We start from the raw sequence: 24,801 nt of genomic DNA, 5'->3' as shown, positions 1-24,801 counted from the left end.
CTATATTTTAAAATTCCATCAGCATCTTTCAGTTTTCCAATTAAACTCCACTGGGTGTCAATCCTAGCTGATTTTATAACTTCATCCAAGTTTTCTAATTGTAAACTGCTGTTATGCAGCTGTTGGACCTGTTTCAATTTGTCCTCCTTTTTAGAACTCCTTTCAAGATAATAATAAATATCAAAAATGTGTTCATCCACATTTATTGGTAAAGAAGCTACTCCTTTTTCAGCTGCTAAATTTAAGAGGTGACAGGTGCACCTCATAATCTGCAAATCTGAATTTTCTTTTCTGAAGATGCCTGCAACACCAGTCTTCAAGCCTACCAATACTGGTGCATTATCGGCACCAAGTGCTAAGCAATTATCCAGAGGGACTGCATTTTCTTTTAAAGTTTTAATAATTAGCTGTGCTATGTTAAAGCCTGTCAAATGTCCTTCTAAAGTGGGGACAGAAAGTAAACTGCACTCAATTTCTGAAGACTCTGGATTAAAAAAAGAAACAACAATTGGATACAGTTTTGAATCAGTATTATTGCTTCCATCCGTTGAGAGGCAGAACGGAGCTATTTTAATGCAATCAATAACTGAAGATTTATTTTTCAAATCCATTTCTTAACAATTGCACCTCTTTTGGTTCTTGCACTTAAGTATTTCTTAGCGATTTCACTATCGGGAAACATTTTTCTAAATAAAGCTGCAGCATGAACCAATGCATTCAGTGGCAGGTTGTGCTCCAGTAAAAAGGCAGAGAACAGACATTCTGCATTAATAACTTTTTGGTCCTTTGTTTCCAAAGAAAAAAGGTCTTTTGTTTCTTTTTTTTTTTTTTTTTTTCAAAACAACTCATGTTGCCCTGGTGTTTTTGTGTAAGCACATGTTTGAGAACATCCGCCCTTCCACCATGCGAAATCGAAAAATCGCAACGACAGGCGGTACACGTAGCAAATTTATTACATTTCCTTGAGGAAATAATGGAAGGAAAGTCAACTGTGTACGATTTTTGAAACGTACACTAGTATTTCACCTTTCTCGCAGACATAATAAAAGATGATAATTTCTAAAACTATTTCCCGAAGGCACGTGTATTCACACAACTCAGGACAAAATGACCGAAATAACTAAAGAACATCCAAATAACAACTTGTTTTGTCCTCATTGGCTAATATATGCCAGATGACATGCAGTGGAGCACGATGCCCATTGGAGAACTGGAGAAGGACGTTTCTGGATACGTATATGCTCTCACTCACAATACAGAAGTTATCTAATTCGCAAGGTTTTGTTTTAGATATAGTCTAGACGAAATTCATTTGCTTCGGACATCCAAAATCACTTTTTTTTGTTCACATAACAAAGTATTCAGCCAAGTTCCATAAAAATCGTGAGTAATTTTAAGAATAAGAAAAAGTCGGGAGAAATATATTGTAAATCGGGTTGGCGGGAGAGCGGTCGAAAATCGGGAGTCTCCCGCCTAAATCGGGAGAGTTGGCAAGTCTGCATTTTCTATAAGCATACAAAGTTCAAAAACATAAAAATTTCCAAAAGTGTCCACAATTTTGGCCACCACTGTAAGTGCTCTGTAAACCCGAAGCAATGAGCAACAGTTTGCGTCCCAGGAAGTGTTCACCAGGACTTTTAAAAGATTCAGTCTCTTCAAAAAGTTCTTCCTTTAGGTGCAGGATGTGTGGAAGGAAAGCCAATTTTTGGCCGAACATCAATCCTAAAAATTTTACTTCCAAGATATAGTTCAAGGTCAGGATGAAGGTTACGCTTTCTACAAAAAGTACGCATACAGTCTTCTGTTTTGAAAAACTAAATCCTTCTTTCTTGACCACTGCTAGATTCTATTAAGAGTGATCTATAGCTGCTTCTCTACATATCTCATGCCTGCACCTTGACAGCATATGTGGAGGTCATCAACATATAAAGAACCTGAAACCGAGGGAGAAAGTTTTTTTCAGAATAGAGTTAGTTTTTAAGCTGAACAAAGTAACACTTAGTGTACACAGCCTTGAGGCACACCCTCTTCTAAAGAGAATATATCAGAGACTACAGAGCCAATCCTCACTTGAAAAGTCCTACCCTTCAAGAAATTTTGCAAAAATATTGGCAAGTTGCCACGTAATCCAATGCTGTGAAGATCAAGTAAAATCCCATGCCTTGTCTATGTCAAAAACACAGAGACTAGATCGTTTCTTTTGACAATGGCTTTACGAAAGGAGGTTTCCAAAAGGAGCATATTATCAATAGTCATTTATCAACTTATAATTGTGATTGGAACGGTCTAAATTTGAAAATACTGGCATCCAGGGAAGGAAAATCGGCACCTGGCTACAAAAGAAGAGAAAGGAAAAAAAAAAAAAAGTTTAAAAACGTAAAAAAAAAGTACACTAATGGGACCGTAGTTTCAGGCTGCCAAGAAGTTAGTGATGGTGATGTTGAAGAATGGATGAAACTTGTTAAATTTTAGGACATGCAGAAATAGTTGCACTGATGGAAAATCTTATCTTATTTGTTCTTTTTATGATCCCTGCTGTTCTAGAATTTGACATAAAAAAAATCTGATGTGTACTCCACATGACTTCCTTTCACGGAATATTAAATTATACACATTTTTTCTTGCATTTTATTTAAACTTATTAGATTGAATTAAACCTACTTCGCCGACAGCGCATAAACCACAATAGAATAAATGCATTTTTTAAAATTCACTTTGTTTACCATAGCAACACTCTGGCACTAGGTTTACTTAACAGTATTATATTTCATTCATATTATAACTCAGAATGCACAAAATGTATATCATTTAAAGAATTATCTAATCGTTGCCACATGTTCTATTCAAATACTATAATAAAGCTAGAACTATGTATAAAAGAAATTAAGCAAACAAAACAAAACAGAAACAGTTTCTCACACACGATTGAGTATTTCTCATTTAGTTAATTCAGTTCTCACTTCGTGAGAAGGCAAAAATACATAAAAACTCAAAATATCTATATTAAAAATTACGAAGTAAATCTCAAACGCTTATTTCCTCGAAAAAATTCTAGAAAGAATTATTCTTTGAATTACTTTAGCATGATTTAATTGGCAATAATAATTGAATTCATTATCTTTGTTGTTGCGAAGCTAAGTTTCTCTAGATTGGCAACAAATTCACTAGTCTCTTTCAAATGTAAACATCAATGGCCGCCATTAAAACAGGCTTAGCAACAACTAAAAAACTTTAAAATTGCTGATAATTCTAAAAATATTGCACACAGATTTACTAAAGGCATAAAATCCTTAACCGGAAGATAAAAACAACATGATTCAATCATTTTTAAAGCAAAAAATGTACAATTTAGAAACATATAAGAGTAAAGAAACTGAGATCACTAAGCCGGGTAAGAGAGTGGATATATATGTAAATATATTTATATAAGTTTGGTGTGGCCGATTGCAACTAAAATACGAGGTGCACATCTACATGTTATAGCAGTCCTATATACAAAATTTCAACGTTTTGAGGCTACTCGTTTTTGAGTTATGCGAGATACGTTCGTACAGATGCCACGAAAAATTCTCTTCAGAATTAATTTTAAAGCAGTTTTATAATTTTTTTGAAGGAAAAGAGTATTTTATTCTGTCCTTACGTACAGATATGATGCAAAAACATCGTTAAATTGCATTCGATAGCGGTCAAAATGGATATTTTCATTGAAATATGCTGCCTGAAACTTTTCGCGATTACAATACTTCCTTTTTACTTCGTTCAAGGAAGTAAAAATCAGCATTAATTTAATTGTCTTTTCCAAATCCAATATTGTGCTAGAAATGTTTAGAGTAATTTACAGTTAAGAGTTCTGAAAAACTCATCCCTTATCCCATAAAACTCAAAAGTCTCTCAGTCCACATTATGTCAAGTTTGCGAGACTCTACTGTATCAGCTTCAAGATGTCTGTAGATATCAGCTTGTTCTAGCAATTATCAAAATATACACCAAATGAATGTAGTGAGAAAAATTGCTCACACCAATATGCAACTATCGAGCATGGAAATTGTGTACAATGCAAATTCACAGCTTTCTGAGAATTGCACAGCAAAGTATTCATAAAATATCTAATTTACTGACTCTTTGGTTCCGAGTCATATAAGTGAACAGCAAGCCACAAAAAAATTAACAAAGAGACGACCGCATGTGGTTCTCAGACCACACATTTGATACGTCTGCTCTACATTTTTCTTTAGATTACCTGTATCTTCAATGAATAAAACTGGAAGCAATTTTCTTTCTCTTGAGATGACTCAATAAATATGAAAATACATTTAACAAATACAGACACTCACTACTTTATGAATTTTTGCATATATAAACAAACCTGTTCTTAAACAGTGAAATTTGTTCGATGTCAAAAAGAAAATTAAATAGAAACTTCACTTTTTTGGAAAACATATATTGGAATACAAATATTAAGGCCCAAATTCCGAGAGGTTTGTTAAAATAAAGTTTACTGTGCATGAAGCCATATATGGTTACCATCTTATTTGAGACAAAAGAAAAACCTGTTCAGACAAGTTTAGTAATTTTTAAGAAAGACACTTCAGAAATTGGTGTTAGTGCCCCCAACTAATCTGCCAACTCTTAAGTACCTCTCATACAGTCTCCTTATCGTCAGCAATTTTTCAAGGGTGAATCAGACATTGACTCCCCCACCCATGTAAAAATCGACTCATGCCTCAAAGATGACAACTCTTAGTAATTAATTTTTTACTTCTAATGTTATTTGTTGTAGCATTTTTAATTGTTTATTTTGCAGCATTTATAGTTCTTTTCTCACAACCAGCTTTAGGGAACTCTCCATGTTTTAGTATTCTTTCATAATAAAACTTGGAGAGTCCCCAATTCTTAATTTCACTTTGCTGCTGACACCAACCTTGTGAATCATTGTTTATTATTTTTTTGCTTTCATCTAGAATGATTCTCAACACACTGGAGCTTCAGAAGTTACTCACACAGCGATGTTTAAAGAATTTTTTATTTTTAATATTAGTAACACCTAGTAAGGAGGGATCATTAATAATTGAATACCAAAGAGCATGGCAACCTTTTACGCTGACATTACACTTAATGATGATTACAAATTTCAACTAACTATGCTGTGAAGTGTTGAGTGTATGGACAAGAAATTTCTTTCCATATGCAAAAGATAGATTTTATAAATGATACTGGCAGGCCAAATGATTACAGTTAGTGCTGTTTGAATTCAGAATAATTGATTTGTTATTCAGTTAATTTTAGGGCAGGTGCTACAGCTGGTGTAGCCAGCAGAATTTAAGGAAGGCAAAATTTTTATAATCTAGAGAAGCACCGAACAACATAAAAGGATGGCAAAATCTTTAGAATTTAAGAAAGGTATGGATGCAAAATGTATATATACATATGACTGTATATATAAACATGAGTATTATTAATTCTTTTTTTATTGCAAGAATAAAACACAAAATATAATGTTTAAAACCTTTCTAACACATTCCTTTAAATGATTTTGAGATGCACAGCTTAACTGATAAATGTAATGAAAGGAGTATTTTATAACAGTCATTTTTAAAATAAAATTGGCCATTTAATTCTTTGAAATTCATCAGTTAATAAATTAATCCTTAGTGAGGAATTAAGTGACTTAATCATGAATCCGATTATAGTTTCATATTAAATCACATTTTCCTTCCTAAAACTAGCTTATATCCTCAAATGCAAAATTATTCACTAAATTGTTAGTGCATATCTTGTCAATAACTTTGTGATTTTCACTATTTATTTCTTGACCACTCTATAAATTTAAATTTTCACCCTACAATAAAATTACTGAATTATAATGACTTTTATATTTGTGTACTGTTAAGTTATTTAGATACTGCAAAACTATTATTCACTGATAATCGAAATAAATATCATTTATCAGTATCCAGATATAAAGTTAATTATAACTTCTGTTACCTTTATCATGAAAAAATCTTAAATGTGTATCTCTTTTCTGTTTTAATAGAACTGCAATTAGGCAAATGAAGCTACTTTATACTGCCTGTTGGAAAAAATGCAAACAAATATTTCGACACCATACTTCTTTATCAAATAAGGGTATATGTTTAAGATGAATATCGGTTACATGATCTACGAAGTTGTTTATAATGCAAGGTACCCACGGAAAATAAACAGACAAATTAAAAGACCAAATAATAAAACAAAAAACTGAGAGATTAAATGTATGTTTAAGAAGAGTGACATTAAACTGGTTATTTTGTCGTTTGCACATCAAAAAAAAAAAAAAAAAACTTAAAAAAAAAAAAAACTTATTTTTATTTATTGAGACGATACTGAACCAATATTTTGCTTTAAGATGAAACAACATTATAACATTACATTTCGTTACACATTAGGTAAATCTACTGCCAAAACGTTATCTAACATGTGAGCAAGAATCAGAATGCAATGCATAGTAATATTTTCTGTTCTGGATTTCCAAGCTATCAGAAATCTAGTCCAACTACTACATCACAAAGCTCCTTTTTTTAAAAACAATTTTTTAGATTTGTAAAATTTTTAGATTAGCACCTTATCGGACGCTATTCAAAAATACCTACACCTGAACTAGTTAGTTTGAGTTTCGGCAGAGGACTAGGAACATGTACTTTTTATTTTCATTTGAGTAATATTTCTTTTGTGTTACTTCTTGTTAGTTTTGTCATGTAACTTTCTTTATGTAGTGTTCGTGTTTAATTAAATTCCTTTTGTTAAATGTTAAAGTTTGTCTGAGTGAAATTTTACCAGTTTTGTCTAACAACTTTACAGCTAGCCATGGTCACAACGCTACAAAAAAGAAAATGGCTGCCCAACGGTGGACCTTGAAAATTAAAAATTATTCTGAAATAAAAGTCGTACTCTTTGCCAAAACTCGAGCTCAATTTTTTCTTCTAGCTTTTCTGGTGATATGAACAATTTCATATATCCATTTTGAAATATGAAGGATTAATCCAATGTCCTTGATTTTAGTGTGAAGCAGTTACACAGTAGGTAGGAGTTTTATTTTGTGTAAAATTTCATTCATTGTGATGGTTTAACATAAGAGTGAAAGCCTGTTTCATTTTATAAATATTTAAGAATTAACCGAAACAATACTTAACTGAGATTGTATTTTGATAATTCGGAAGTTAGAAGATGTTATATTATTACAACCCATGATATTTCAGTTATGAGAAAATAAATACGTATCTTCAATTATATGGTACATCCATATTTTTTTAAGAAAAAGAGCAAAAGTAGTTCTTTGTTAATGTTATTAAAATTTGTAAAAATGATTTTATATTTGCATTAATATTGTTTATAAGTATTTAAAGCTTCATTCTTGTTTGTTAAATGGTTATTTATATATATAACTGAAAACAAAACTTGCTTTTGAAATAAGTGTTACATATTTTATTCCATCTGAGAGATTGTTGCAAAATGAAGGTTTGTCCTTTAACAAAAATGATCACTTGTGAATAACAATTCTTTAGCATGATTCATATCAAAATTAGAGCGTATGTTTATTGTAATGAATAATTTATTGAGATAAGCCGTGTATGTTATTGCAAAATATATTGCTATTTTCCTTTTTATTTATAATAACTCTTATGTAGAATTTGTGTCATATTAATCTGCTTTCATGTTCATTATTTTAAGAGTGAAAGATTAATGATGTTGGCAGCTCGATAAAAGTAGTTTGGTAAATTTAAAAAAAAAAAAAAAAAAAAAAAATTACGAATGTGTAAAGAGTAATATATGATTAGAATTCTGTGAATTTTGATATTGCTTATGTGGAATTTTTGAAAGTATATTCCATTGCCATGAAATAAAACCCTCATTGCTTAAGCTTACATATAATTGATGCTAAGGATTGAATTTTATTCTTATATTCGGTCATACTGTATTACATTTTAAATAATTAGTGTTGAAATTATTTCTAATTTTTCAACATATATGTATACAAAAGCAATTCTGTTTAAGAAACATCTGATTGCAAAGGTGTTGTTATTGTGAATTTTTTGTTCAAGATATATTTAAGAAATATTAATATTTCTTTATTGTTCTAAGTTGTTAATGAAGATATTATATTCCAATTCAAAAAGGTATAGTAAATTTTAATGGTTTCCCTATTCTTTTAATTTCTGCCAGTGAACAATATTAAATTAGATTAGAGACTTTTTCAACTATTTAAAGAAAAAAAACTACATAAATCCCCTTCGAGATGGCGTATTTAGGCAAAGGCTGCAAAGAGGACCTTAAATTATTAGCTTAGATCTTGGATTACAAGTCGCATACAACTTAAAAGTTGTTCAATTGCGAGATCTAATAACGAGTTCTAAAACCTATGATGACGAATTTACAAAAAATATGTTAAGTAACATAATCGATGAATGTGTAAAAGCCGAGAAAGAAGCTGAAGATAGGGCTGAAAAAGAAGCAGTAGAAGCAAGATTAGCCAAGGAACGCGAGTTTGAATTAGAAAAGTTTAAACTCCAGCTTAAGTTAATAAGAATATGCCAAAGGCATCTGTTTCTCAAGTAGATCAGCCTAAATTTGTTTTGGTTCGCATTCTTCCAAAGTTTAATCCAAAGGAAGATGAGATAGGACTTTATCTGACCATGTTTGAGCGTCAATTGAAGTTCGTAAATATACCTGAAACTGATTGGATCATTACCATCTGAAATAAATCAATTAGTTGTTAAAGAAAATGAAGAGGATTCTAAAGATTATGCAAAAGTAAAGCTATGCTTTTGAAGCAATATAGACTCACAGCTGATAGGTTTCGACAAATGTTTTCTCAGCACAGAAAATCTGCAGAAATTACATGGAAGGACTTTGCTTTTGAATTGAAATCTTATTTTGAAGGATGGATTAAAGAGAATTGAATATCTCTAGTTTTGAGCAGCTACAAAACTTGATCATTGCAGATCAAATAAATAAAAGAACACCTCCCGAGGTAAGAGAACATTTTGTAGACAGTTTATCAGAAATGAACAATCCATTGGAGCTTGCAGAAAAGCTCGATTATTATGAAAATGTAAGACTTGGCATGAAGAAAAATGGATCTTCCAATGCAAAGAAACCATACTGTAAAGAAAATATTAAATTTGTTCCAGAAGGAAAATCTAAAACTGGTAATTCTAAAAATGCTAACCAGATTAAAAATACAAACATTGACAATTCAAAATTTACTAATTCCAGACAAGAAAGGAAAACTTCTATTCATTGCTATGGTTGTGGATATCCCGGTTTCATACAATATGAATGTGTAAAGAGTAATTAATATATGATTACTCTAAGTGCCCTAAGTGTAATAAGTTAAAAGAAGAAATTAAAACTGTCGTCAATTGTGTAAAATTGTATGCAGTTGAATCATCCGATCTACTGTCCAGTTCCATTTTTTTTTGTGTTCCAAATGTTTGTGGAGAAAAAGCAGCTTTTTGCGCTGATACAGGGGCATCGAATTCTACTGCAGGAGAAAGATTTTATAAGTTGTTCAGAGATCGAGAATTTGGATTTAAAACAACAAATATTACGATGGTACTAGCTAATGGCGTTCAAGCTTTAACTACAGTGGTAAATCTTAATGTTGAAGGAAAGATAGTCCGTATGAAATTTATTGCTTTGCCAAAAGCAAAAGGTAACAGGACATTGCTTGGAACTGATTTTCTACAGGCTGCAGGAATAGTGCTCAACATCCAGAATGGCACTTGGTATTTCAGTGAAAATACACAAAAGCAGTATCCCTTTTACAAAGAACCATTTGAAACTAAAGAGACTCCAAACGTACTAACATCTCTGAAAGTAACATCTCCAGAAACAAAAACGTCTGCTGACACTCCTGTTGCAATTCCGGGAGCAACCGAATCCGTGAAGTTGAGAGATGATGAAGGAAAACATTTGACGAGAGAACAACAGAAGAAATTAAATTCATTATTAGAAGAGTATAAAACTAGCTTTCAGCTAGAGGGAGACCCTACTCCTTATATTGAGCACAGAATCAAGACCGAAAATAAGTTGTTAAAAAAGGAGCTAGATTCCTTATTAGCTCAGGGTATCATTGAGGAATGCGAATCACCCTATGTGAGTTCTGTTGTGTTGGTTCCTAAACCTAATGGTTCTATCAGACTGTGCATAGATTATTGAAAATTGAACTCCCAAACCGTTCCATATACCTATTCATTACCAGGAATGGATGATTTGCGAATTGAAGCCAAATCAACGAAATATATGTCTATGATTGACCTAAGAGCAGGTTATAATCAAGTTAAAGTTCACAAAGCAATTCAAGAGAAAACTGCCTTCCATTTGGAACTGTTTTTGTGAATGCCATTTGGGTTGTGGAACGCACCTGCAACTTTTCAACAACTTACTGATAAATTTAGATCAGGGTTAAAAGATGTTTTTGCCTTGTCATATCTCGACGATATAGTGTTATCAGAAACCTTTGATAAACATTTATCAGCTCTGAGAAAAGTGTTTGAAAGACTTTCTGTGTTTAAACTAAATGCTAACAGGAGCAAATGTCAATTTGCTTGTGACAGAATAAAGTATTTACATCATTGGATTACAGAAAACGGTGTAGAGGTAGATGCTGAGAATGTATCTTCCTTTCAGAAAATTCCTAAACCAATATGCGTAAAAGAAGTTCAGTCTTTCCTACAGATCTGTGCCTGGTTCCGAAGATATGTCCCTAATTTTTCAGAAGTTGCTAGACCCCTTAGTGACTTAAACAAAAAGAATAAACAGTGGACATGGGGTGAAACTGAACAAAAAGCATTTGAAGAGTTGAAAAAAAGGTTGATTTCACCGCCTGTGTTATCTCAACCTGACAGAACTAAACCGTTCATCATAAGAATAGATGCCAGTAATTATGCTTTAGAAGTAATCCTTATCCAAGGAGAACACCCAGAGGAATATGTGATTGAATATGCAAGTCGATTGCTAAGCTCAGCAGAAAGAAATTATTCAGCTACCGAGAGAGAAGCTCTTGCAGTAGTTTGGGTTTTTGAGAAGTTCCGCGGTTATATAGAAAACCAAGAAATAATAATTGCATCTGACCACCAACCTCTTAAATGGCTAATGAGTATTAAATCACCATCTGGTCGTTTGGCTCGATGGGCCCTTCAAATCCAGTCATATCATCCAAAAATTGTCGACACTCCAGGAAAATCCAATGTTACAGCAGATCTTCTTTCTAGACCTTATGCAAATAATGACTTTGTTTGTGATTTAAATGCTGTTTCTATAGATTTACCATCCCGGAAATCTAAAGACATTCGTGAGGAACAAATGAAAGATGAAGATGTAAGGAAGATTATAGACTGTTTTGAGAGTGGCAAAAAAGATGAAAATTATGTAAATTGGACTAGTAGAGGATATCTCATGAATCAAGGAGTTTTGTATCGTTACTCTCCCAACACAGACTCCGAAGAGGCTCAGTTAGTTGTCCCCTGTCAAGAGCTGTAGGTTATTTGGTCCTACAGCAGTACCACGATTTCCCCACTGCAGGACATTGTGGAGCTGAAGGCACGTACCATAAGATTGCCTCCAGGTATTACTTTTCTGGTATGAGAAAGTATATCTCAGAATACGTGAAAAATTGTGCTGAGTGCAATCGGTATAAACCAAATAACCAGAAACCTGCTGGATTACTTCAAACACCTGTGTATGCACAGAGGTTTGAAACACATGCTATAGACATTTTTGGCCCACTTCCAGAAACCCCAACTGGGAAAAAATGGATTTTTCTTATTGAAGACACCAGTACGAAATGGATAGAGCTCTTTGCCTTGGAAGAAGCCACTGTGAAAAATTGGGAAAAAATCTTAAATGAAGGAGCTTTTTTTACATTATGGTTTACCCAGAAGGTTGATTAGAAGTTGAAGTGCGGTAATGTAGCAAACCTGTAACTTCCTTGGTATTAAACAAGAACTTATTCCTGTTTATAACCTCAAGTGAATCCCTCCGAACGAAAGAACAGAGATTTAAAACCCAAACTAGCCATACTAGTCGGTGATGCTCATGATACTTGGGAAGAAAAACCGCCCATGATTCGTTTTGCCATGAATACAGCAATATGTGACACTAAAGGTCATACTGCTGCTTATTTGCAGTTCGGAAGAGAACTTAGGAAAATGAATGACGTTAATCACAATTTAAGAGCATTATTGAAAACGACAACTTTGTTGCTGAAATTACGCCGTATCTGAAAGAATTCGCTCGTTTGACACCTCAAATCAGGGAGCGTGTCGAACAAAAACAAGACAAAAGAAAGGAATACTTTGATAAAAGACGTAGACAAACTTACTATCAGCCTGGTGACAAAGTATGGATAACTATACATCCAGGCAGTAAATCCATACACAAGAAAAGTAAAAAATTTATGCCTAACCGCGAAGGTCCGTATCTAATGATTACTAACAGATCTCTCACAATATATGACATTGCAGATCCTGCTACTCCTGATTAAGTGTTAGGTACTTATCACCAATATGATGAGACCCTATAAAATGCCTCCATTGAAAGACCAAGGTCCAGTGACTCCATGAGGAAAAGAGGCAGACCTCGCAAAATTGAACTATCCGACATGGGCTCTTTGACGGGATGTCATCAGAGCCCAAGGGGGAGTCTACAACGAATGCTACAGCCTCATGCACTGCAGCGCCACCTTATCGGAATGCTATTCAAAAATACCTATGCCCGAACTAGTTAGTTCGAGTTTCGGCAGAAAACTATGAACATGTACTTTTTATTTTCATTTGAGCAATATTTCTTTGTGTTACTTCTTGTTAGTTTTGTCATGTAACTTTCTTTATGTAGTGTTTGTGTTTAATTAAATTCCTTTTGTTAAATGTTAAAGTTTGTCTGGGTGAAATTTTACCAGTTTTGTTTTTACCAGTACAACTTTACAGCTAGCTGTGGTCACAATGCTACAGATTTTAATTTCAGATAAACATATTTCAATTAGAACATTACATGATGAGTATGCCTTTTCCCATAAATATAAGCATTCACCACATGTATTTGCCATTTTTTTACCTGCCTACCTGTCCAACAATAAAAAAAATTACAGGAAAATGTGTTGTTCTTAGCGCTGCTTCTTTTGAATTAAGTTGTGTACATAATCTAGTGCTACTACCTTTGAATAAATTAGTGCATTACTCTACTTCCTTAGAATGAAATGGTGACAGCATTTAAGTTCTTCAAATAAAACTATAAGGTATTTCTCCCACTTTCTTAGCATGCTTTCATGGTCTGCACATGGGGCACATAATTCAGCGGTCCATGGTTCAATTCCCAGCGAAGGTGTTGCATATTTTTCATATTTCATGTTTCCAAATTACCTAATGTCTCTAGAAAACAAACTTCTAATAATGGAACTCTTCATTAAATATTTATGACAACTGGAACTGCACTTTTTGCTGATTTCTTACGTATACATGCAGTCACTTGCTGTTTCTGCATGTAGCAGTTTCTTCGGCAGAGTCACATTTATGCACTCTTAGCAATAATATTTGAAAATATTTTCTGATTTCACATACAAACAAATAATATTTATAAACTTCTGATTAAAATACTTCTATAACATACAGCTGAGAGAAAATGCAAGATAAAAAATAAAATATTATGCTAATAAAATATAATATCAAATAAGCAGTGATACGTTTCTTGAAATGTTAATTTGACTTTCTCCAGCAATCGTTAAATTTACTTCAGTAATAAGTTCCTTTTGATATGTTTAAATTATCATTTCTAAAACTTAAAAAATTACAATGCAGACTTTTATATCAGTTACTGAAAAACTTACTTCATCCATATTTCTTTTATGCTGAATAAAAAGCTATCCAATGCAGCATTTGAAAATGATGGATCTGCTATTGCTCTTTCCATTTCATTGAGAATTACAGGAACTAGAAAAAATTACACCAAATGAGAAAGGCAATAATTTTTACTTTTTTGTTCATAGCAATGTATCTTTAAAAAAAAAAGAGGTTACATATGCATATTAAAAAATTTGAAACTTTTTTCACATCATTTAGTGAACAACTCTATGCCTCCAAAAAAAAGTTATCTGAAGGTTTGTTCTCAAAATGTTGCAGAATTGCTCTTTTTATGCTATCATCATCAATGTCTTTTCACAAAGGTCAGATTTCAGTTTGAAAAACAAATAACAATCACTTGAAACTAAATCCCAGCTTAAGGTCAAGCTTCTTAAACCTTCATGAAGTGCTGAAAGAACTCAAGTTACCAATATTTCAAAACTTTGTTAATGTAAAATGATGGTATTTGTATGTATAATGATAGTAAAAGACTAACTTCATTTCAGTATTTGGCCAAACTGATGTTTTTTACTTATAAAAGATTAAATTAATTTCGCGGATCTGGCATCAGTTGTCAATGCTTTGATTTAGAGGATGTTCTGGCTATGATGACTGCTTTTCAATAAACTTGTTTGGAAGTGTTTCTTTTTAATGTTTATTTTAAAAATACTTGACATCTAAAGACATTAAAGCTTAGAAAACATCAACATATGGCAGCAGAGCATGGTTGTCTTCTTTGATAATGAAATTTTAAGACATAAGGGACATCAGTGAATTTTTTAAGGTAAATCTTATCTATATAATAATTTGTGAATTAAAAGGAAAAGGTGTAAAATACAATACACTTTACTCACATAGAAAAATTAACTGGTGAAAATTTCATGGCCAAAGAGAATTAAAAGCAGACTAAGAAATTTAAAAATACAGAGAAGTATCACAGAGGAAGATGAACTACCATATAAAAGAGAAGAAGTGAATTATGAAGGTGAAATAAAAGCTTAGGAGATCTGAGACGATAATGACAAAAGTTAATGAAACAAACTTAAGCAGCTTCACAAACATCAAAATATGTCAATGTAAGCTGTATTCAAAGAAACTATAGAGAAAAAAAAATAAAAACTGAAATGCATAGAATATTAACTTAAAATGGAGTGGAAAGAATCTATAGATGAATAAATCCATAACTTTGAAAAGCAAAAGTATTAAAGTAGATTATGAAATAAAAGACAAAGAATTATGGATACTGATCCTGAAGCCAACAGAACTAACAATCATTATACCAATCCTGGCAGAGTGTAAAAAATATAGCCATATCAAATTACTAATTAACATATTTTCAATAGAATTTTTAATTTTTTACATTGTTCTACATAAAAGAATTCCCTTTTTCTACTTTATTCAATTGCTTATAACAATTGCAATATATTGCTATATATAATGCAATATATATTATTGCTTATAATGTACAAATAAGTTTTGAGCATTTTTTTTTTTTTTTTTTGGAAACTTTGACGCTTTATTCAGAGAAATTGGAAGAACATTTCCCCCCCCCCAAAGTATTGTCCACCGTTAGCTACAACTTTTCCCCATCTTTCAGGTAGCATACGGATTCCTCATTTAAAAAATTCCTCATCTTTTGAGGTGATCCAAGAACCAACCCAATTTTTGGCTTCATCGTATGAAGTGCTGCTCGGACAATTCATGAGTCATCAACTGGAACAAGTGGAAGTCGGAAGGAGGAATATCTGGTGAATACAATAGGTGAGTAGAACATCTCACTGAAGCGCCTCCAAAGTTTCCTTGACGACTTTTGCAGCATGTGGGGGAGCTCTGTCGGGTTAAAGTTTGTCATGTCTTTTGGAATATTGGGGGCGTTTGAGCGTCAATGCTTGGCTCAGTTGTATCAACAAGTTCCCCAGTGATGGTTTTGTAAGGCTGGAATAGCTCATAATACATCACTTCGAGCTCATCCTACCATTAGCATTAGCTTCTTGCCATGAACATTTGGTTTGGCCGTTGAAGTTGATGCATGGCTGGGGTTACCCCATGATTTTCTGTGCCTTGGGTTGTCATAGTAGATCTATTTTTCATCCCCCATCACAATTTGATGCAAAAATTCCCTTCCGATTTTGCCTTTGGAGCAACTGTTCGCAGCGTTTGACGTTGCTTGGCTTGATTGAGTTCATACAGAACCCAATTTCCTTGATTTGCACTCTACCCGTGGCCTTGAGACACTTTGAAATCACCGAGTCACTACAAAAGTTTTGCCAGCCTCCTCTTGAGTTTGGCATGAATCATGGTCCAATAAACCCTCCAACTCAGCATCTTCAAACTTTATTGGTCACATGTTTTTATTGATAGAGTATGTACCCCATATGCTTCACACAGCAACTGATGTCCATCAGCTGCACTTTTCTTCAAATTAAAACAAAAAAGAAGAGCTTCCTGCAAATTTCGTTTTGTTGGCAAAGGTTGACATGGACTGAACACAAAGAAAGTTTGTTACTTACACTTCAGCGAAATGAAACAGACTGAATTTTAGACAGAAATGCTGGGGCATTAACATAAATATAGTTACAAGATTGTCCGATGGGATTTAATACTAGTAACACCATCTTATGTAAATCCTTCAAAACTTATTTGCATACCCAATTCATCATTTGAAGTCTTTTTATCCAGTGTGAATATATTTTCTGAAATATCTCAATTGTGCATATTTCATCTATAAAACATATTTTAAATCTTTATTTATTATCAATAACTCTGGTTAAAAATATTTAAGGTTTATAAATGAATCTGAATTTGTTAGATATATGCAAACATTCTGGCATAAAACCTATAATGTCCATCAAGAATAACAATATAATGTATCTCACTTTTTATTTAAAATCCCATACATCCAAAAGTATGAATGTTCCTTCATATCTAGAGGGAACTTATGCAACTTTTTTTCTTTACTACAGGATTATTCCTTGCATATGACTGAACTTCATAAATACAATGCTGAACTTTCAATTAGGAAACGTAGTGTGCATTTATAATAACCAGGGCTGTGGAGTCGGAATCGGAGTTGGGCAGATTTTGGGGTAAAAGGAGTCGGAGGGCAGATTTTGGGGTAAAGGGAGTCGGAGCTCGAGTCGCTAAAAACAGGTCAACTTCGACTCCAGTTTTTGTTGGGCAGTTTGAATTTGAAATTAAAGTGAATTGGAAAAAAAAAAAAAAAAAAAAAAAAAAAAAAAAATTATTTATTTATAGACTACATTAATAAATAGTTATTTTCTATTTTATTGACATATTAATAAATAAATATAAGGGAGGAGGATGGATGTGATATTTACCATTAGTATTTAAACCGATTCATTAGTTACTTCATTTAGTTACGAATCTCACTGGTAAATTTAGGTAAGCAACAGCAGCAAGAACTTTCAAAATTGATACCATTCTTAGGAAAAGGAGCAATTATTGATCAAGCAACGCTATGAGGAAGTACATATTTGATGACATAGAGGTTGTTAGAACTTTTTTAGAAGATGTAGATAACCCTAATGTTTCGCTAACAGAAAGACTGTAAAATGATCTTGCAGAATTGGAAACTTGTTTTTCAACATCATATATAGCCACAAAAAAGCTACAATCTGAAGAATTAACAGGAGGCAAGAATGGGAGAATGTGGTGTTTGTACTTTCTGATGGAGGGTTTATTGCAGAAGGAATAATTTCTTCAATGAAGAAAAGGGAAACTAGTTTGTTAATGTGGAAAGACTCTTCTCAGCTCCGAAGTTTATCAAATCAGATCCATTGTCCTCCAAGAAAGAAGATCTTGCCAAAGCTATATTGTTTCTTAGAAATAACTAATGGCAGTTTTTCTAACTAATATAAATAATTTGCTGTCATTATTATTATTATTATTATTTCTGTAGCATCTATTACTTCTTTTATATTAGAAAAGTAAGCTGTAACCCATGTGTTTATGTTTACATATATATGTAAAATATAAAAAATACGATGGCTTTGTTCTACACGAACACGCAACCTTTAATTAATTTTTTGCTATTTAGGATCTTTCCCCTAGACCAGTACCTTCTAGAATTTGCTAGCCTATTACATAACGGCTACTATAAATACTGAGTACATGCCATTTTTCAGGCAGATTTGCTTCCTAATCTTGCTGCTACAATACTCTGCGCTGCCCTGACCATCTTTTCTTCCTTTGTTAGAATTAGTTACAACGCATAAAGTTTAAATTCAATCATACTTAGTTAAAACCACTATGGATATATAATTTAAAGAGTGTTATCTAAAAGGAAAATGATCTGCTAATTGTAGTAAATAAAAATGGGCAATTAAAAGCTAAATCAATTTGTGTCGTCCTTTAGATTCAGCCTTACCACTCAGCCATCACAGTGCCAAGCTTCATCATGACTGCTGGAAAATAATAACACTCTGCTATAGAAATGCCTACCGTATCATCACAGTTGTTAATTAGTTTGACAAGATTACCTAAGTGCGAAATGGATCATTATTCCCCAAGTGGATTTCGGTAAAGTATCTACAAAAGTTCAATAGTGCTACAGTGTTATCATCCCAATTGTGGCTACGATTAGTGAAAGCAAAATAGTTAATTATTGCCTTCATGTGCTTATCTTCATCTACGGCTCCGTCAATCTATGTGCGCTACTAAATTCAGCATCAACTGCAAAAAGAGTCAAAGTTAGTTACAGTGCATCATTTCATCAGCTATGAAATGAGTATTTTTCAAGTGCGCTGTGAAGTGAAGTGAATTAGTGAAAAATTTTCAGCAAAATATTGTGTGATTCAGATTAATTTTGGTGAAATTATATTCCATATTCAAGATTCGTGCTTCAAAAATTTTAAAAGCATCGATGCAAATTCATTGGAAAAAAGTAAAAAATTAATCATAAATACAAGATCTAAGGTCATGACGTCTTCAAAAGTGCTTATATTATTTGGAAAGTGAAATATTATCAAAAATGTGATCGAAATATCATTAATTTCTTAGCTTCCAATTTAAATGTTCGAAGTTGTTTCCATTGATGAAAACAAGTGACGATATTGAAAAAATGTGTTTTAACTGCATCATTAAAAATAACTTGCTCAATAATTGGTTATATTTCGAAATCTAACAATGTAATCATATTAGAAATTTAAATTCTAATAATTTAGTAAGGTAAGTAAAGAATTTTTAGATTTTAATTATTTTTAGGGAAGGTTATAAGATAAATAATTATATTTTCAATTTTTGTCAAAAATTTTGAATTAATGTTAAAAATTTGGGGTTTATTTTGTTGACAAGATGAGAATTTTGAAATATTTTCTAATTAAGATTATTGTTTAAAAATTTTGAATTTTCTAATTATTTTTAGAATGATGTGTTTGTGAAATATAAATGAAATAATTATTAAATGGGAGAATGTTAAATATTATTAAAATTAATATACAAATATCCGAGACTTAAGAAAATTGAATAATCGTATTAAAATTTATATCAGAATTTAATTAAGAGCAAATTGTTTTAAAATTTGTTTGGAATTATGGTAAATGAATGTTATAATTATCAATAATTGTATATTTAATATGAAGCTTGATGAGGGAGTACTGGTTAAGAAACAGAGGTTTTTTTTACCTCTGCATAATTGTTCCTTTTACCCTTGTCATGTAATATAATATAAACTTTGAAGGCTCACACTTTATTTTATTTTTTAATATGATGGAGTGTGATTTTTTTTAAAAATTTAATTGAATGTTGTAGTGCAATTCGCTAATCACTCATGAAAATTTAATACATGAGTCTGTTTAAAGTTGATTTGCCCAACTAGCTGGATGTGCGTACTAGGAGAAAGCCATGGGGTCTTCTAGTTTGTGTAAAATAAGAAAATTGTAAAATGTAGTAATAAAAGTAAAACCATAATTTCAATCATGTTATTACAAATGGTAAAAATATTACTTATAAATGGTTTAAATTTTAAGATTTATGATCGTTCTTAATAACTAATGGGTATATAAAATTTTTATAATTGTGATCTGGTACGTACAAATTTTTGGATAATCCTTCCCTGAAATATCAAAATTGTGATGTGCCAGAAACAAGACATTTCTATAGATTGGACTTAAATCTTCATAGGATGCTAAAAATTATTATTGAACTGAAAATTTTACATATTATAAATTTATTGTTCTAAAGTTAATATTATATTTTGTATATTTCAAAATTATATATCTCATGTCAAAAATTTAATTTTGTAGGATTTTGTATTTTTACAAAAACACTTTGATACTATGTACAATGCCAAAAACCAGTTAACTTTTATTAGGCAACGGAGGTTTTTTGATATTTTGTACCTAGCACCCCCCAACCATCAGCAAGCTAGTCATGCTGATCTGTTGGCGAGGACGTGCCAAAATTTTGATTCAAAGTGTTAATGTCTTATAGTATCGTATCTTATAGTATATTGCTTTATTGTATCATATTACTTATATTGAATTGTATGGTAATGTTTTGTATTCAATTTTTAAACTATTTTCAAATATGTCAATGCATTGTTAATTACCTACGATGAGAATAAATGCACATAATACATTATTTATAAATGGTATAAACTGTACATTTTCTATTCAAAAATTATTATTCAATCATATTTATTGGAAAAACTGCATAATATTTGTGAACTTGTTAGTCCACAAGATGAAAATAAACCGGACTTACTGCCATCAAGAGACCTTTAAAAAGTATTTTCATTTGACTTCAATTATTTTTATGAAAGGACTGTTTAATGGACATTTTGAGAAAATTTCAGGACTTTTATGTTTTTAATTTATTCTTCTTCTTCCATATAAAATTTAGTTATATGTTTATTTATAAATCATTGTAAAATTATATAATTCAAAATTTTATAATTCTTTCTCATACTTCTGGCTTCACTAAGGTACTAATGCTTTGTTTGCCCGGTCTCTCGTTTTGAGGGGGGGGGGAGATGTAAAATATAAAAAATATGATGGCTTTGCTCTATGCAAACACGCAACCCCTAAGTAACTTTCCATAATTTAGGATCTTCCCCTCTTGAACAGTACCTTCCAGAATTCTGTAGTCTGTTATGTAACCACTTGTATAAATAACGAGCTCGCGCCATTTTGCTACGCAGAAGAAGCTTCCTCTCCGCTTGCGTTACGCGCCTTGCTGCTGCTTATACCATCTTTCCTTTGTTAGAAAGTTATGATGCAGAAAGCATAAATTTCATCGTACTTAGGTTAAATCATTATGGAATATGTAACTTGGAAAAGTTAATTTGAAATCTGCCATTCGAATGGAATAAAAATGTATAATTGAAAGCTAAATCATGCATCGTCCTTTGGATTCAGCCTTACCACTCAGCCATCACAATGCCAAGCATCGTCATGATTGCTGGAAAATAATAACACTCTGCTACAGAAATGCCTGCCGTATCATCACATATATATATGAAGGAGTCGGAGTCGGTCATTTTCACTACCAATGCCATAGCCCTGATAATAACAATATGCCACCTTTTATAACTAAAGTAACATATCTTGATTACAATTTACATATTAATAATCAAAATAATATCTCTTCATGGTAAAAATTTTATGGTTGAACTACATAATGCATTAATTGAATGAACTACTTCATAGTGCCTTGATTTTTATATAAATTTTAAGAAATTTCGAGATTGTTTCAGTTTTTGTACAAGAATACATCATTTAACAATAAACAATTGATTTCATTTCTTTCAAAATTATTTCTCAATTACTGTCCTGTATTTATTGAAATAGAAGACTTACACTTCTTTTAAAACACTTCTATTTTATCTAAACATGAAAAGTTGTAACAAACAAATTAAAAGCATTTAATAAATAAGCATTTTGCATCATATCTCACTGTTGACTATTTTTTAAAAGGAATTTTTATAAGGATCACTTGACTTAAAGGTTAACTTGTATCGGAATATAAGAAACTAAAATATTACCTTTATCAGGTAAAGTTGCAGTTGAATGGAAAACTATTTCAAAATCATCTAAGCTATTAACAACTGCATCATCATTTTTGCTTGTTATATTGATCTGGATATGTAACTCAGATGAATTAACATGATCAGGAATCTGAACATCAGGCAATAAACCCAAAAAGTTACACTTCCATGAATCTTGATAAGAAACTGAATAGTAGATAGGATAGTAGCAACCACGTGGCAATAAATCCTAACAAAGAGAAAAGGGAAATGATAAAACTTAGTATGAAGTCGAACAAATACTATTTTACTCTCTATCATAGCAGTAATTAACAATACAAATACTAATACAGGAAACAGTGCCTGGGTATGAGATGACGTTTGTCGATACACTGCCAACAATACAAAACATAACTTTGCTTTCCTGAAAGCTTTGAAGCAACTCTAAAAGAGCTCTTCTGGATTTTTTTTTTTATAAAGATGCATTTTTGGGACAGCTAAATAAGAAGCAGGATTAGATGACAGCTAAATAAGAAGCAGGATTATATTTATTATTTCTTTTTCAGAGCAATTAGACTAAACACATATCTATCTGCATTACTTTCTTTTCTTAGTTTTTTAAGTAATTAGTTCTCGAGATTAGTTCATGTAGTGCTAATTTTTATTGAATTCAGCATCATACATTTACTAGAATTGCTGAGAAATTAATCAGAAGCAATTCATTATCAGACATATAATATTTTTTAAATTGATTGTTGAAAAGTGATTGATGGATATTGGGTAATATTCAAGTAGTAGAAACTGTTTCTGCAACAAAAACATACAGTATATATCCTACAATGATTTTACTTTTATAAAGAAGACTAAAAAAATTGCTAGTTTTCATTTAAAATATGCTTTCAAAATGCTGGCATGTGTATCACAAATGTCACACAAAATATTATTTAAAACTTATAAGATTTTAACAAAACAAAATATCTGTTTGTAAGACCTGTTATGAATAATGTCGTGGCAGTTCCTCAAATATGAAAAAATCATATCTTTTACATAAATAATAGTGTTTATTATGATGATGCTTGCTATGTCAATCAACAGCATCACAATTTCAGCTTCAATATATTCAACATTTTTATAAGAAAATTTATATCTAATTAAATGTGGTTTTCCATATTCTTTTAAAATTTAAATATCATAGACTACCAATAATAATGGTAATACAACATTACACACTGAAAAATAACTTTGGTAATGATGCTAGTTAAGAAAATTATATATAATCACATACCACTATTAGATGGAAGAGATACAATACATAATTAATATAACAGTATTAGATGGATTGTTGATCCATCTACATTAATGATTGGCTTTTCAAGCAACTGCATATAGTGACCAAACACAGTAAAACAATTAATTCGTATAAATGAAAATTATGCATATAAATTAAATAATCTTATCTCTACAACATGTGTGAGCTATTAGCAAAAATATCATCCAACATAAATGACATGTAACAAAAAGACTTTTAAAACAGTAATTACAGGACAATGTAACCGATAGACAGTAAATAATGAAAATAAAGTCCAGTTTACATCACTTGTAAATTTGGTTAAATCTGTATAACGATAACAACTGAAAAATATTTTTTTCTGGTTTCAAGCCTGCAGTCAGAAGTTTGAAATAAAAGTTTTAGAAAACTGCTGCCATCAGTGATTACAAATTTGAAATTTCAATGGTATTTTTTTAATTAGCGTACTTAAAATATGAGTCTTCATAGAAGCAATATAAAACACATACAAATTTTAAATGTTATAGCAAGAATGATAAAAAGTAATCTTTGCAGTATAAATGCATCACGATGTGTCATTGGCCGATCTGACACTACATCATCGGTCATATGAACATGAATTTTTCACATCTAATTGACAGTTAGCCCATATGTACAAAAAGAATTTGCTGTGTTCATTCTTTCAATGAATTTCGCATTGTAGGTTTCTATTAATCTCTATTCTTCTGGTAGCCATATTTTATACCCCCTAGTTTCCTTGGCATATCCAATCTTCATTCCTACTTTGCAACTCATTTGTAATTTATCTCTAGTCTGTTTTGGCAAACCAACATAAGCTTACATCCAAACACTTTGAAATAAATAACACTGGGCTTTCTATTGAGAAACATTTTATATGGGGTTTGGTTATTTTTATGACACACCCAGTTCCAAAGATGTATGAAACATCCAAGAGCTTCTGCATACCTTTCTTTTCCTGTTTTACTATCATTAAGTATAGCTTTAAGCATATCTAATGCTGCAAATGTTTACATGCCCCATTCTCTTTGTATGTTCAACTCTAATTCCATTTTGGTTAATTACCTTTCAAATTGCCAGTTACAGAATTCACCACTTTTATCAGTACGTATACTAGCTAATTTTCTATTTGTCAGTTTTCTCATGTGACGATTCATTTTTACTTTTCATACAATAAACAGTTACTAATCTACTACAGACATCTACGATAGCAAGGAAATATTTACTCCCACCTTTAGATGAAATTGAGAGCAAGTCACAAATACTTAAATAAACCACTTGCAATGGTTTATTACATGTCTTCGGAACAGATTTAAATATTTACTAGACTTAGCAATAATAAATGATTGGCACTTCTCTATTGATTTTTCAATTTCGGGTCACACTTTGCATGCTTTGATTTTTACTAGTGTTCTGAATATAATTAAAGTATACACGTTAAAACCTTTGAAGCCATACCTTTGCATCATTTATTTTATTTAACTTTCCATACTGTGAACAGCTTCCTTTTAGTCTGTAGCATACCTAAGTGGTTTTACATGAGTCTAATAATGCAAATCATACATGATAGAGTTGGATAATACCATTTTGCATAACATAATCTATTCCTATTATTGAAGTATATCTACATTTTACCA

At 31.6% G+C, this 24,801-nt stretch overlaps 1 protein-coding gene across 4 annotated transcripts in view; it reads right to left on the bottom strand.

Moving 5' to 3' along the window:
- Positions 1 to 24,801, bottom strand: part of BHD (folliculin) — a 77,396-nt gene that overhangs the window by 16,025 nt on the left and 36,570 nt on the right. For all 4 annotated transcript variants that reach the window (XR_015043657.1, XM_085825996.1, XM_085825995.1 and 1 more), the window contains 2 exons: positions 21,877 to 22,108; positions 13,862 to 13,964 (listed from right to left, as the gene is read on the bottom strand). Coding sequence is in view for 3 of the 4 variants with exons in the window: in XM_085825996.1 (XP_085682122.1) it covers positions 13,862 to 13,964; positions 21,877 to 22,108 (335 nt within the window). In the remaining variant the exon portion in view is untranslated. The remainder of the gene's footprint in view (positions 1 to 13,861; positions 13,965 to 21,876; positions 22,109 to 24,801) is intronic.

The sequence above is a fragment of the Stegodyphus dumicola genome, chromosome 10, assembly GCF_044657685.1.
Source record: "Stegodyphus dumicola isolate Sdum_Otavi_A_Nest chromosome 10, ASM4465768v1".
NCBI classification, from domain to species: domain Eukaryota; kingdom Metazoa; phylum Arthropoda; class Arachnida; order Araneae; family Eresidae; genus Stegodyphus; species Stegodyphus dumicola.
The sequence above is the reverse complement of the archived record's forward strand: the minus strand, read 5'-3'. Positions and strand labels throughout refer to the sequence as shown.